At 38.8% G+C, this 14529-nt stretch overlaps 2 protein-coding genes across 4 annotated transcripts in view; one reads left to right on the top strand and one right to left on the bottom strand.

The window, feature by feature from the left end:
• Positions 1 to 3502, bottom strand: part of dnai1.2 (dynein, axonemal, intermediate chain 1, paralog 2) — a 20337-nt gene extending 16835 nt beyond the window's left edge. Inside the window, exons 1-9 of the mRNA XM_034870480.1 lie at positions 3248 to 3502; positions 2958 to 3023; positions 2690 to 2785; positions 2381 to 2461; positions 1939 to 2065; positions 917 to 972; positions 597 to 746; positions 395 to 454; positions 178 to 306 (exon numbers count right to left, since the gene is read on the bottom strand). Of these exons, the coding sequence (XP_034726371.1) occupies positions 178 to 306; positions 395 to 454; positions 597 to 746; positions 917 to 972; positions 1939 to 2065; positions 2381 to 2461; positions 2690 to 2785; positions 2958 to 3023; positions 3248 to 3283 (801 nt within the window). The 5' untranslated portion in view covers positions 3284 to 3502. The remainder of the gene's footprint in view (positions 1 to 177; positions 307 to 394; positions 455 to 596; positions 747 to 916; positions 973 to 1938; positions 2066 to 2380; positions 2462 to 2689; positions 2786 to 2957; positions 3024 to 3247) is intronic.
• Positions 3503 to 4299: 797 nt separating this feature from the next.
• Positions 4300 to 12696, top strand: fam219aa (family with sequence similarity 219 member Aa). Of its 3 annotated transcripts, none has more exons than XM_034870492.1 (6): positions 4300 to 4562; positions 8765 to 8861; positions 9591 to 9684; positions 10246 to 10326; positions 11434 to 11509; positions 11968 to 12696. In XM_034870492.1, exons 1-6 carry the CDS (start codon positions 4503 to 4505, stop codon positions 12124 to 12126), a joined length of 567 nt encoding a protein of 188 aa, XP_034726383.1. In that variant the 5' UTR covers positions 4300 to 4502; the 3' UTR covers positions 12127 to 12696. The 3 variants fall into 3 exon arrangements, with proteins under 3 accessions (XP_034726383.1, XP_034726384.1, XP_034726385.1); XM_034870493.1 differs by having other exon boundaries at positions 11434 to 11488; positions 11968 to 12190; XM_034870494.1 differs by having other exon boundaries at positions 11434 to 11609; positions 11968 to 12102.
• Positions 12697 to 14529: the final 1833 nt, after the last annotated feature.

The following is a 14529-nucleotide window of genomic DNA, read 5'->3' as shown; positions in this document are numbered from 1 at the left end:
ACAATAAAGCCCTGTTTACCTGCTCCTGCCTGCCTCCGTATCTCTGCATTTGGGTCCTCACCCCACCATACTGTGACATAATGTATGTATTGTAACATTAATATCAGATAACTAACTGGACTAAGATGCAAATATTAGATGCATGTTAAATTTAAAGTTGGTGAGCACTCAATTTACCTGAATCTCCATCAGCGCCATCTTCTTCTTGCTTTTGTCATTATCGTTCTTTGAAGCTAGAGCTTTCTGCTTCTCTTTACTTTTTTCTTGTTGCTGTAGCTCCTTCACATATGCATCATAGATCTCCCACTGCAAAGAGAATAGAGTTATAGTCAACCGCTGTGAGCACATATATTCACTGATGCTCAACAGTGTGAAAAGTCTGGGAATCCAGTACCTGATTAGCAGTATCAGAGAAGTTGCTGCGTGGAGGAGGTTCAGTCTGGCAGCTTCTTTCCTACAGGAAAATAAAAATGATACAACTCAAACTTTTAAGGCACTAGGCTATGACTAATGTATGTACTAATGTCAGTTATCTCAAATATTGTGTAGAAAATGTCTGTTGAGACAAGACAAAAGATTCTCCTTCTCCTTCCTACCCTCAGTGGGTTATTGAGGGTCTGGGATGCCCTCTCACTAAAGTTGAACTGGTTAGAAACTTTTGGCTCCTTCCTTTCAGTTTTGGATGCAACACTGTCTGGTCTGTCCTCTTCTCCAGCTTCCTCCCCTCCATCCTCTACAGGTGTTGCCTGTTGAAAACCAACAGGGGAAACTGTTGTAATCAAACACTTGCATTATCAAGCATGTGAGAAAATGTTGATCAAAAGGACCCTGCCATGCGTTGTTTAAAATGGAGCTTATACTGTTCAACACAAACCGGTGCAACATATTATGTATGTATATAAAAACATATTTTTACCGGGGTTTCTGGTTTCTCCACATCCGGTTCTGTTCCAGTGTCAACGGTTGCAGTCTCTGGACATATTAAAAATAATAAATCATAATCTGACTGTAGAAAAAAAAAACGTCCCACTTTGAAATGTAAACTCTGAGCATGTCTTCAATTTTATACATATTCACATATATTGAAAGTGACACCTTGTGTCACCAAGTATACATTACACCAGAGAAGAAAACAACACCACAAATACAGTGGGGCTCGAATGTTTGGGCACCCCAGGTAAAATTTGTATTAATGTGCATAAAGAAGCCAAGAAAATATGGAAACATTTCCATAAGACATTAAATGACAGATTAGACATTTGTAGAATATGTAAAAAAAAGTTATTTTGATAATTTAGACTTTCAAAATAACAGGAAATAAAAAAATGGCATCTGCAAAAGTTTGGGCACCCTGCAGAGTTTATATCATGCACCCCCACTTTGGTTTTCCCATGGCTTTTACAATCTCCTGACCTCAACATAATTTAAAATCTATGGACAGACCTTAAAAGAGCAGCGCGTGATAGACAGCCCAGAAATCTCAAAGAACTGGAAGACTTTTTTAAGGAAGAATGGGCGAAGATACCTCAAACAAGAATTGAGAGACTCTTGGCCGACTACAAGAAGCGTTTACAAGCTGTGATACTTGCCAAAGGGGGCAGTACAAGGTATTAACTCTGCAGGGTGCCCAAATTTTGCAGACGCCATTTTTTTCTGTCATTTTGAAAGAGTAAATTACGGAAATAAAATAAAGTATAATTAATAAGCACATGTCTAATCCGTCATTTGATGTCTTTGGAGATTTTTCTATCTTTTCTTGGCTTCTTTATGCACATTAATACAAATTTTTACCTGGGGTGCCCAAACATTTGAGCCCCACTGTATACACTATGTAACACTGTGTACAGTTATGGAAGAATCTAAATTATATGCCTTGAATATCTCACAAATACTGTGATCTGTAAAATGAAAAGTATTGCAGCATGTTTCATTAACTACCGTCAGGGAGACCCTCCTTGGCCCTCAGTCTACGAGCCTCATCAGAGTCTTGATGCAGGAGGCTGCCCTCCATCACAAAGTGAACAGCCATCTGATCCACAACACTGGTTTGCTTGTAGGAACGTTCCTGCAAAACACAATAAGCAATGATGTGAGGAATAGCGAGCAGAGAAGCCTTTAGTTTTGTTTGATTTTGGTTTGGTGAGAAGAAAATCTGTCAATGAAACACATTCATGGTATCAGACACATTTTTAAAACAAACACGCACAGGAAATTGTCTGGGGGATAAACATTTTTTTAAATATGGCTAGCTAAGAGGGAAGCAAGAATGTCTGCCCTTCTCATGAAATAATATTCAATATGAGGTGGCTCCAGTATTGCAGTGATGCATCTATAGTGAGTATTGTAAATAAAGTAATGAGAATGGATATAACTTTGTTACCTTAAAGCTGAAGCGGACAATATTTTGGGGGGCATATGGGTTGTTTGCAGTGAGGATCCTTGTGGTTTCCTCTTTCAGCTCCTGATGATATCATTAAAACATAAAGAAAAAGACCGAGCACATAACATCACAGGTTACACGTGCCTGACTAATTTGGCGAAGCACACAAAAAACAAAAATAATGACCAAAAGATGATGATGAACTATTCGAAGTGGAAAAAAAGTATTATGCAACAGCAACAAAGTCCAAACCATATTTCCTCAACATAGCCCATGTCAATGTCTTCAACTTGAATGAAGAATTCTTACAGCCTCAGTGAGCTCCAGTTGATCTGGAGGCTTAATAAGTGCTTTCCCGGACCACTCGTCCCATCCATCACCCGTATCCACTCCCTCTTCCTCATCCTGTAATTAATGTTACATACAGAACAGATTTGTCTTAGTTAAATTAAAAATGGCATCACGTTGTAATAGCACGTTTTCATGGTTCTTCCTACTGCAGCCAAATGCCAAAATTCTGAACTTCAATCAATTTCTGGAATTTTATCCCGAGTTTGTGATTTGGAAGTGCACCCACCTTTTTCTTATTTGCAGCTTTGGTTGACTTTGCACCAGGTAAAGTTACCTTCTGAACAGTTGACCCCTGTGGGAATACAAGTTAAATGTAATGGCAAATACGGTAAAAAAAATTTGAAAAAAACATTTACTTAACATAATAGTTCCTAACGTTAACTGTACTGCTTTTATTTTAATTAATAATTATTTACTGTGAGGTAGCATATACATGATCATTTTGCTAGCTAAGTTAGCTAGCTAGCTAACGTTAGGTTATTTGACGCTAGCTAGCTAAACAAAGTTGGCATTTACCTTTCTCATTGATGCTGCGACGTTAGGCCCTGGCATTGCGAAAAGAGTGCTGTTTAATGACTTGACCAACAAGCTATTTAGCCTTGTCAAAATAGAGCACAACGGTACAAAGTAGAAAAAAAAGAAACCTTTAATTAACCTTAGCAACAGAATACTCGCTTTTCTGCAGCTGACTGGTGCTGTATATATGTTGCCAAGACAACCAGCCTCTCGGTCAGTCAAAAAAAGTCAAGCTAATTCCCACCACACGGAGCTCACACGTCGGGCTCTCGAGCTTATAATGTCTGTTTTCCAAATTGCGAATTACTGTACCTTACATCACCGACATTTTATTTGTATAAGCCTATGAGAACATGTTACAAGTGTTGAAAGCCACAAAACATTGATAAATGGAAACAGTGTTTTGCGCTCATATTTTTTGAAGGTAAAAATATAGGCTACATATTTCTCTGGTTGTCGTTTAATGATTAAATGGATAAAACCAGAATATATTAATTGACTGTAAAAAAATGATTCAGGAGGCAAAGGAAAATAAAAAATAAAAAATGCGCTGTATTCTTATACAATTCTTTTGTTAGAATAATTATGCTTAGAGCGGTTTTGCTAATTCTTTTTTAAACCACTTGCATCCAAAATGCTGTTTTAGTATTTCATTTGATCGTTTATCATGAAAGCTGAGTGAAAGAGCACATGTTGTAGGCCTACCCATGAAGGCAGCATGCATAGGCTAATGTGGAGGAGCCTGAGATTAGAAGAAAGAAGAAGAAAGAAGAAATAACTAAATTTATTCAAAATTCCTTTAAAAAGACACAGTCGACTGTGTCTTTTTAAATTCAGCATACAGAAAATGATCATTTTCTGTACTTATGCTGAGTTGCTGTAAACTGACTCTTGCTGAAAGTAAACACACTTTTAAGACAACTCCAGTGATTTGTCCATTCTTTGACAAATAATGATACTACCTTTCTATTATTATTAAATATTGTTAATTTACCATGAATGTATTTCCATACACATTTCAGTGTGATCTCCTCTGTGATTGGTCAGACTTGTCATGAACACTCAATAGACCCGGAAGTGGGGCGGTACTGCTGTTTTGCTGTCGAGTCACCTCTGTTAGGATGGAGGAAAACGAGCTGCTATCATGCTGAAAAACGAAGGATCCAGACAACCAAGCATCATCAACCAGGATATTTGGGCATAAGTCACCGTTTATCTTGACTGCTGTATTGTTTTTTTGTAACGCTTTGCCAAAATGATGGAAGAAATAGACCGGTTCCAAGTACCTCCAGTCAACGGAGAGACACAGCCTTTGGTAAGAGAGGAAAGACAAAAACACATCGTATACCAATCATTCTTTTGAATGCATACGGCAACATTTTAGTCTAGCTTGTGTGTTAATCGTGACAGCTGTGTGACATAATCTGCTTGTGAGAGATAACCGATAGCAATCTACAGCTTTGGCACAAACTGGAGCGGATGGGTGTAGATTATATATATATTTTAAATAGATGAAAGGATAGCGGCTATAACGTTTTATCTCTCTCCATAGAGTTTGGATAAATAATTCATATGAGAAAATTACAAAATAATAATCATTTACTTTATTGTATCATGGCAATGTAACTATGCATTTGAACAAAATCATGATTTTTATTTTTTAAATCCACATCAGTATGCGCGTTTCTATCAAAAGCTGACATCGCCCACTGGTTTTTCATTTCGTCATGTGGTGACGTGTTATTTGGTTCGGGATGGCTGTGAGCCCAAATGATCGCGTGAACAGGAACTCTGTCCACACCAATACTGCAGACTACAACCCTCAGGATGGTTAGCCCGAGCAGGCCCATGGTAAGAGAATATCCCCTCCCATTGGTTGATTATACAACAGACCTGCCAGTAAAATTAAAATAGATGTATCTCAAGAGTAGCCAGTCATGACAAATGTTTTACTGTGTTTGAATGGCAGGATAATATAGGCCCAACCTGCACACTGGACAATATCTGACATGATATGACCACCAATAACTTACTTTTCTTATTCCCTGGATTTCATTTTAAGTTGAGCTTTTATTTCAGCAATACAGCTTATCACCATAGATGGTTCTGATACGCCGGCCTTATTCGCAGCACTTCACAAAAAGCAGTCTGAAAAAGCAGTCCCTTTTTTTTTTTTTTTTAAGAGTTTTCCTTATGGGTTTAGGCAAAAGCAGCTCCAAGGTCTACTGTTCATTACCATACCCATGATGCCCTAACCCATGAGGCTAAACACCAGCAGCTATAACAGAACAACAGACAATCTCCACTACAGAAAGTCTTCTGCTTCTTTCATATGCCGCAGCAATTGCCTCTCCTTATGAAGATTTAATCAGTCTGCTCCCGTGTTTCATCCAGTAAGACTTCCACGGAGTAAAAACCAATATCAGAGAGACACATGGACTGTGGCCGCAGTGTGTCTGTGGTCAGCTTATATTCTAACACTCAAATCGAATAGTTTATTCCTTATTACGTCATGTAATTATTATGCCAGAGTCAAACAAAAATGTGGGTCCCTCACTTTACATGGAAACCATGACTGATTGTGTCGGGATCACAGTTGCTGTGGCACACACAGCTCTGCATGCTCTTAATGCTATTATCTTCATTGTGATTCCTAAACTACAGAAATACGCTTGGCACCTGCCTCCTTGTTGTGAATACATTTCACACAAATAAAACAGCTTTTTATAGATTTTGGATTGGAATCACGGAGTTATTTTCTATTATCAAAGCTGTTTCAAGCTCCAGATTGCAAATCCTTTTTAACCTGCCCTTAATTTAAATCCTTTTTTTGTTTTCTTTAACAAAACATGGTATTCCAATAACTACCCTTTTACAAATTGTCCCATCATTAAGCAAGCAAGCAAGCAAGGACATTTGAGAATGATTACTGTAGACTAAATCTAATTGTGACAGATGCAGCCCAGTTTACATCGTCATAAGGATAGCATTCAACTGTGTTATTGGTCACCTGATGTCAGCCTACACTTCTATTGGCCAGTGGGAGGCTGTGATGTATAAGCCGTCCAGTCGCTTGGTGTCTCTGCTGTGTCAGCAACCTTGTGGCTATTCATCATCAGCAGCAGCAGCAGTAAAAGAGTCGTAGGATAGGGTGATTAAACTGATACACTGAGAGGTCATCTCATTTATATGTGTATGTGGTAGTGTGTACACATGTTTTTGTGTGAGTGAGTGCAGGTGTATGTGGCTGCATGTTGGAGGTCAGGGCCACCTAACTGGTTCAGCTTTTAATAGCAAAATCAATGTGTCACCCCAAATATTTAAGACAGGTTTTAATCATTCGTCTATGATTGTCAGCACCCACAAATGGTTTTACGGGGAACTATTGGTTCTTAATGTTTGTTTTTAAAAGTGCCCTGCCACACGTATTTCATTACTTTGTGGTAATATCTGAAGTTCTACCATGGGCTTTGTAAGATTTTTTTGTGGTTACCTTGTTTTAAGCCATCCTAGCATGGTATTGAAAGCCTGCAGGAAGACTTAGCTCCGTTTGTGTCAGTTATCAATAATATTCAACCAGCTAAGCTGCTTGACGCTAATTGGCTAACAGCTAGCCAATGAGAGCCTGGCTATCAGCATCCTTTACCCAGCGCAACTGGGCGAGCTCATGAATAGGAATGAGCTCAGTGAACATGACATCAGACCATAGACCATTCATATTAACAGTCTATGCATCAGACTGACCAGCTTTTGTAATTAGCCTGATTTCTCTGCTTATTTCTTTTCAGTGACCAGAGCTGACAGAGAAGGTAGCGGTTTATTTTCACATTCAGGACATATCACAAACACATATGGAGCTAACATATTTCAAAAAATGCAAGTGAAAACGTCTTTCTGTGGCAGGGCACCTATGATGGCCTATTTGGATGAGATAACTGTTGTGACCGACTTTTCAGCAAAGTGGTGCACATAAGGACTTATTGACGTCTGGGAAATTTTGGTAGCAATTTTTTTAGGCCAAACTTTTGACTGATTTAGTGTAAGCTGTTCTTTTTTAAGAGGAGTTTTAGCTTGTTTATTGTGGGCTACCTGCTGGTTGCTGTCTGGTGCTTCCCATGTTTAAGAAGTGGCAGTGAATTTTGTCACAGACAGCTTGATACTGAATCCCTTTTATTATTCATAGTCAGTTCTGCAAAAAAATTTAAAGATATTTACTTGACAGACAATACGATCCTACCTCATCACAGTATCTTTTCTTGGTGGAAGAAAAGTGTGGAAAAACAAGAATGAATTTAAAAAAAAAAAAATCCAAGGGAAGGGCCTGTCACAGAACAGAAAGGGCTCATGTTTGTGCTTACTACAGCGGGAAAGCCTCATCCGTGTGCTCTGCTTTGATTGCTCCAACTATTGTGCATACCGTAGTCTCATTAATTATTCTCGCTAAATGAACACCGCTTCATAGCCAGATATTACCATGGGGATTGGTTTAATGCTAATATCTTAAAAAGGTGAACTAAAAGGTAAATTTAAGAAAACATGTGCAAATGCCCTTAGAGCTTAGAGGGCTAAATACACTTTAGATTTTATGAATTAAAAAAAGAACATTAAATGAAGTATAAACACACCTAGGCCTGTTATGTGTCTTTAAGGTATCTAACACTTTAATTAAACATTCTATTTTACATTAAAACATATTTATAAAAGTAGCATACTGTATGTCTGTGGCCTAAGCCTTGGATACATTTTCAACTTTAACTGTAAAGTTCTTAGTTTCAACTGCAGTTATTTAGTTATAGTCGTTTAAATACAGCATCCATTTCTCTGTAGAGAATGCAGAGTTGTCGAAAGCCAAATGCCTTCGTCCATGTGGCCTGTGGAGATCCTCAGAGTGCAACAAGGGGAGGCCTGTGGGATCGACATAATGTGGAGCCCTGTCAGCAGAGAAGGCCAAGCTCGGCCCGGCTCCCCTCTCTCAATCTGGGGAAACTGTGGCTCCAACAGCAACCCCCTCTGTTCTCTCACGGCCTTCTCGCCATGCCATCACTGCTCACACATAAAAGAGAGAGAGCCTGCTACATACGCAAAACACTCAAGCCTATTGATGCTGCAAACTAGGCAGCAACAGTATAGTAGCACATAGAATTGGGAAACCTTGCCAGGGTATTGGACACAAGCAGGTTCAGATTTTCTGGGCTATGTGGGCCTGTGTTCAGTGGGTTGCTCTGTGCACTAAGTTGATTGTGCCCTCAGTACTGTTTTCAATTTTAGGTGTCCAAAGAAAGTATTATACAAGTTAATTTGAATTGTATTACTTATAAACAGATTGGGTACAAATGTAATCCCTGTCAGCTACTGAATTAGCAAACAATGCCATCTCTGAAGAAACAGGACCCTGGGATATCTTTCTGAAAGATATGAGATTGTACTAAAATAAGATTGCCACCTGTTAGTCTTAATGTTGTTATTTAGTCATATCAAAGCTAACATGCACTGTACTGTGCCTTTTTATTTTTCTAGGATCCAGCGGCATCCTCCACCTCAGAGACAGACCCTGAAACCAAGGGAGAGACCATGGCCATGAACTACAAGCCCTCACCACTGCAAGTCCAAATAGGTATCCCAACTGGCACACTGCAAATCGTTACATGGCTCACTCTATAATCAAGGTTCAACAGTAAGCAGGAGCAAAGGCTGCAGAGCCCTCATAGAATAGAAATAATTTACCACATTTGTGCATGAAATTTGCCATAGGCCTACCACCGTTTGCAAATTGAATTCAGGTCAAAATAAGCACAAACATTTTGTTTGTCATTAGTTGATATTCAGTACCAAACTATATTTTCTCATTTTATATTATTATTATATTATTAGTATTTTATGTCAGTGAAATTATATTCCCCAGCATTGCAAGTTGCGTATGCTGTCAGAGGTGTCGGAACGTTTTTAAGCTGCCTCTGTTGTTGTTCCGCCGTAACGCTGTCAAAGCCTTTGTCACGCTCAGGATTTCTCATTTGTATTTAGTCAAGGACTCTGTTCCAAAAAAGTTAGCTGAACAGTATTGTTTCCTGAAACTCACCAGTCAATAGCTCCAAAGTATTCGGTTTTGTCAAAGGATTACATCCTCTAAAACATATTTAAATTAAATTAAAGGTTGTGCCTGTGCTGGCTATACAGGCTGTAAACTGTGTAGCAGTTGTGTAAGAGATAAGATGACTAAAAGCCAGTTTAACATATTTGATTATTGTTATCAACAAACTAAATCATATAAATCTACAGCTGATGGTCATGAAGATGACATGTATTCATGTATTTACTGACGGCCTCACATCCTGTGGTTGCCCAGAGAAACAGAGGGACCTTGCCAGGAAGGGATCAGTGAAGAATGGCACTGTGGGCAGTCCTGTCAATCAACAACCCAAGAAGAATTCCAGGACAAGGTAACCACTTCATAAGCCTTCTTGTTTCCTGTGATGGTGACCAACTTGACAACAAATGGCACTCTTACTTGCAACCAAGCTTTTTTGTAAATGGGATGTTTTCGTGGGTGTGATTAATGATAAAAAAGAGGCAGTGCACTGAGCAAAAACCCAGTAAGGCCAGCAGCATTGACAACTGGATCATCTGTCTGTCTTATCCCACTCCCTTGTGGATTAATGGAAATATTAGAAAGGTTACCAACTAGTCTGCCCTCCGAGTCTCAGAGGGGAAAATATAATCTGGAAACGTCTGCAGTCTGAAGGCTACAGATTAGTCCCAATTTTTGTGTCTTTGTGGCCTATAGAAGAGCGCCATGCTCGGGCCAATAATCTTGTTTCTGTCACCCACGATTTGAAATGTTTGGAAGTGTGTTTGTGGGTGTTTCACTAACAATGCATTTCACTGCTTGGGGAAAAGTGTAAAAGACTTTTGTTGATTGTTGAATTCTTATTTTAAGTTTTGTTTTCTGTCTTCTGCGTGTCGTCTTTGTGTTCCGTCTCGTTTTCTGTTCTCATCTACAGGTTGGTGGTACCAAACAAAGGCTACTCCTCTTTAGACCAGAACCCAGATGAGAAGCCCCTGGTAGCACTGGACACTGACAGGTATGTACATTATTTAGTATAAGTTCTATTACACTAAAATATGACATGGTTAGAACAAACTTTTCAGGCCGATCTAAAAGTAGAAAAAATGGGATATTTGCTAACTTGAAGTTTTGTAGGTTTTATATAGGTCATAATGTTGAATTAATCCATAAAGCAACTTGGGAGAGTTCTTAACAGATGGGGTCCTAAAAAGGGGCAAAGCCTCTCCCAGGGCGCCGGATTAGAGGATAGCAGGGAGGAGGATTTGGACAGGGAAAAGCAGCTCAGAAGGAGTGCTTGCTTGCACCCTGTAACAGCAGGTCTGCATTTGACACAAATGATTCCCACCCTTTGTGCCCTCCATATGCTGCTACTCTCGTGTGAAATGAGCACTCTGGAAGCTAACCAAGCTTACATCATGTACTGCATCATACACACCCTCTGACAGGCTTTCTGACTCACATTCACACAGGACACCCGTTTGTTTATTGTCCACATTTTAGATTCTTGTGCAGAGACTTCGCACAATGTCGCTCTGTTCCATTTGTTTACATTGTGCTAAAGGTGGTTTACTTATTTGGAGGAAAAAAAGCCACATTAGCATGATATTACTACTTGTTAGATCACATTTTATATAAAAAAGGTTGACCTGTATGTTGTCGAACATGCGCTACAGTTTTTTAAAGGATCATGGCATACATTATTTTAATGTATAAGAAAAAAGATAACCCTGAGGATTTCACCACGGTTATTAAATACTAAATAGGGACAAAAAACAGAAAGTTGGCATTACAAATTGGGACCAGAGAGTTTGAATGATTTGGGCATTTAGCAGGAAGTGTAGAATAAAAGAGCTTACAGAGTTGCATTATGGGAAATGCAGGATCCAGTATTTTTTAGGCTTGCTTGACCCATACTTGGACTAAAAGTCAGGATGTCTCTTCCTCTGCTTCTTCAATTTTAAACCGTTGTTTAAAAATCTGAGTCTAGCAGCAAGCAATACTACATTTCTAGATTACCTACCCCTTTAAACATTTAGATGTAATTTTCCTATTTTTCACTATTATTTGCACCCTCTTCATTTGAGACGCTTGTGTCTAACTGCTGCTGTCTCCTGTCTTTCAGTGATGATGACTTCGACATGTCCAGATACTCTTCATCAGGATACTCCTCAGCCGAGGTGAGATGTCTGAGGGACCAGGTATCTATACACGCATTATACTGTTTCACAGCATCATTTGCTGAATCCACAAACATCACTACTTGATCGCCCACTTCCATTGTCACACCCTTCACACCAGGTATATGTGCACCCATTTGAAGAAAAAAAGTGTATTCTGGTTCCTTCAACAATTCCTATTCCTCTGTAATTATTTACCCATAATTCTCATCCAAGTTCCTGTTCATTTCTTCCTTTTACAGTAAAATCATTTGTGTTTGTTTGTGCTTCTTGCCCCACACCACTGCTAACAATGACCTTCCTGCTCTATGAAAAAATGTAGTAATTTGGACCACCATGTTTTTGAACATCAATGATGAGATTTTTTTTAGAACTTTTAGAAACTAATTTAACTAGCAATGTAGCTTTTAGCTTATGGATTTGTCAAAATTGTCACAAAGCTCTGCTGATGCCGTGCCTTGTCTCTTTTGCCTCTGCAGCAGATCAACCAGGACCTGAACATCCAGCTCCTGAAGGATGGGTACCGGCTCGATGAGATCCCGGATGACGAGGACCTGGATCTGATCCCCCCCAAAGCAGTCAACCCCACCTGCATGTGCTGCCAGGCTGCTCCCTCCACAGCCTGTCAAATTCAGTAGCAACCACCCCCCCCCACCCCACCACCACCCCGCCAAAAAAAAAAAAAAAGCAACAACAAAACAACTACTGACCAGTGGCAGAAAGGAGGAAAAACTATTGACTGGCAATGGCACAAAGAGAAATTAAGAAATGGAGATAGGTCAAGTCTTGAGAAAAGAGTCAATATGTACAGTATCTGTGCACGTTCCTCCTATGGCAGGATCTGTGCATCCTACTTGATTGATGGCAGAAACATTACCTCTAAGGAAAACATGTTACTTTTGCATCTTCTTCGTTTAAATTCCATTTCATGCTTGGGAATATTTTGGTTTACAAGGACCATAAGGGATTGTGCGACATTGTGGAAGAAAGCAAACAAAATCAGTTGACTGAAACATATACATCAATTGGTGACAAGGTTATCCATTGAATCTACTTCTTCTACTCGCGTGTCATTGACGCTCAGCATTGATAGACAAGAAGAGATTGGGAGTTTTGTAGACGCCATTTTTTTGTTCTTTCTTTATCATTTCTTTCAGCCAGTCTGCTTTGTCCTTCGATGTATATACAGTATGTGTCAAACATGAAAATGACATGTGTGTGTCTAAATATGTCCAAGAAAGTAGTGCTTAACCGTCAAGCAGCTGACGAAACACTAATGCTTACACTCACAACACTAAGTTTTCCAATTTTCTTTTCAAGTTTGTCTGTAAGAGTACACCATGGTTGTACTGCTTTAGTTTTTCAAATTTAGTTAAAAGAAGCTAAACAAATAGTTTTGCATGTTGCCTGTTAACACTGTGTCCAGGTGACCCGCCTGTGCAGATGATTAATCCGTTTTTATTGATATCTAAACACATCCTTGTGCCGATGAGACCACTGTGTGAGCCGTTCTTTTAAAAACATCAAGTTAGTAATGTTTAGGTTCACCCACTGTAATATCAGTAGAAATAGTTCAACTATTATTAGAAAATGCTCATGAGTTAGTGCACACTTTCTTTGTGCGCACTCACGTGAGTGGGTGTGTACACAACCCATACCTGTTATGGGTTGTGAATAATCTATAAAGTGATTCCATATTGCCTGGATGGAAATGAAATAGGATTTTGGTTTTCATAAAAAGATGAAGTTTTGTTTTAAGTGTATTTGGTTTGTATGGTTGTACATCTGCACATATTCCCCTTGAGTTTTAATAGAACCAGTTTGTCTGAACTGATTTGGGGATAAGAACTGTGTATGTAGCACCGGACACAGCTGTGTATTGTCAATGCTTTTTGCCAATGGATGTTTCCCATAATGTTGAAAAGGAAGTAGTCCTTGTTATTAGGAAGAACTGAATGCATACTGTCTGTTTGTCATGTTTACATCTCTAAAAACATCTCTAGAACTCTACAGACATCTATTTTCTAATAGATGATGATCAAAGTCACTTGCATGTGTATCCCCTCTAAAACAAATGACGGTAGAAGATCAGGCTGGGTTTTCCAAAAACACAAAACATTGTGACTAGTATGACACCTGAAAAACATTTTCTATTTAACATAACTTAAACCTAGATAATCATTTATATCTGGTAATATAACTGCAGCAGCAAGTATGTGTGCACTTTACTATGTTGTTGTATTTTCTTCTTGTAATGTTCCGGATATTCTTTTGACTCATGTTCAAAGGATTCGACATCTAGGTGTGAAATTACTTCTGAAATACTGTGCGCATCAACTATTAACAATCTTATCTTTATTATCTTAATGGATATGTTGCAGTGTTTTGGGGAACTTTGCATTAATCACGCTCTGCTGATTTTGTTAGCACGTTTACAACTTGGTGGTTTTTAATTTTTCTGAAAATCCATGCAAAAACGACTGCAACGAAAGAAGTGTGTAATGTATGAATCCAAATGACTGCATCTCTTTGATCTGAGAGTGTTTGGAGAGGTAAAAGATCTGCAAGCATACATGTAAGCATGGTCAAGAAAGGAAGGCTTGTTTTTGCTCTGGTCAAAGGAATGAATGAATAATACCATATGTGGATACTAAACTGATCTAAAGCTATTTGGAAAGAACAGCCTCAATGTCTCTACAGCATTTGAGCTAGAAAAGTAAACAAGCATAACAATTTCCTTTTTAAATAAGGTGCCATCTGTGTAGATAGTAACTTGAAAAAAAACACATGAATAGTACAGTAGGTCAGAAAATATGTCACTAATAGAGCTACTAGCTAAAGGGTGTATTGGACCAGTAGCTGTACAGTTAACATTGACATTGAGAGACTTACTTTCTGATTGACTATGGTGCTGATTTTTGTCTTCTATCGTCATTGTCATTAACGTCATCCTAATAGATTCAGACACACAGATGTGTGGACTACTGACGACCAATGTCGTCTCACCTGAGGCGTAGTTTCACTAATCTTTTGAGTTCAAA

This window comes from Etheostoma cragini, chromosome 4 (assembly GCF_013103735.1).
Source record: "Etheostoma cragini isolate CJK2018 chromosome 4, CSU_Ecrag_1.0, whole genome shotgun sequence".
In the NCBI taxonomy this organism is placed as follows: domain Eukaryota; kingdom Metazoa; phylum Chordata; class Actinopteri; order Perciformes; family Percidae; genus Etheostoma; species Etheostoma cragini.
This window is presented reverse-complemented; position numbering and strand designations above follow the sequence as displayed.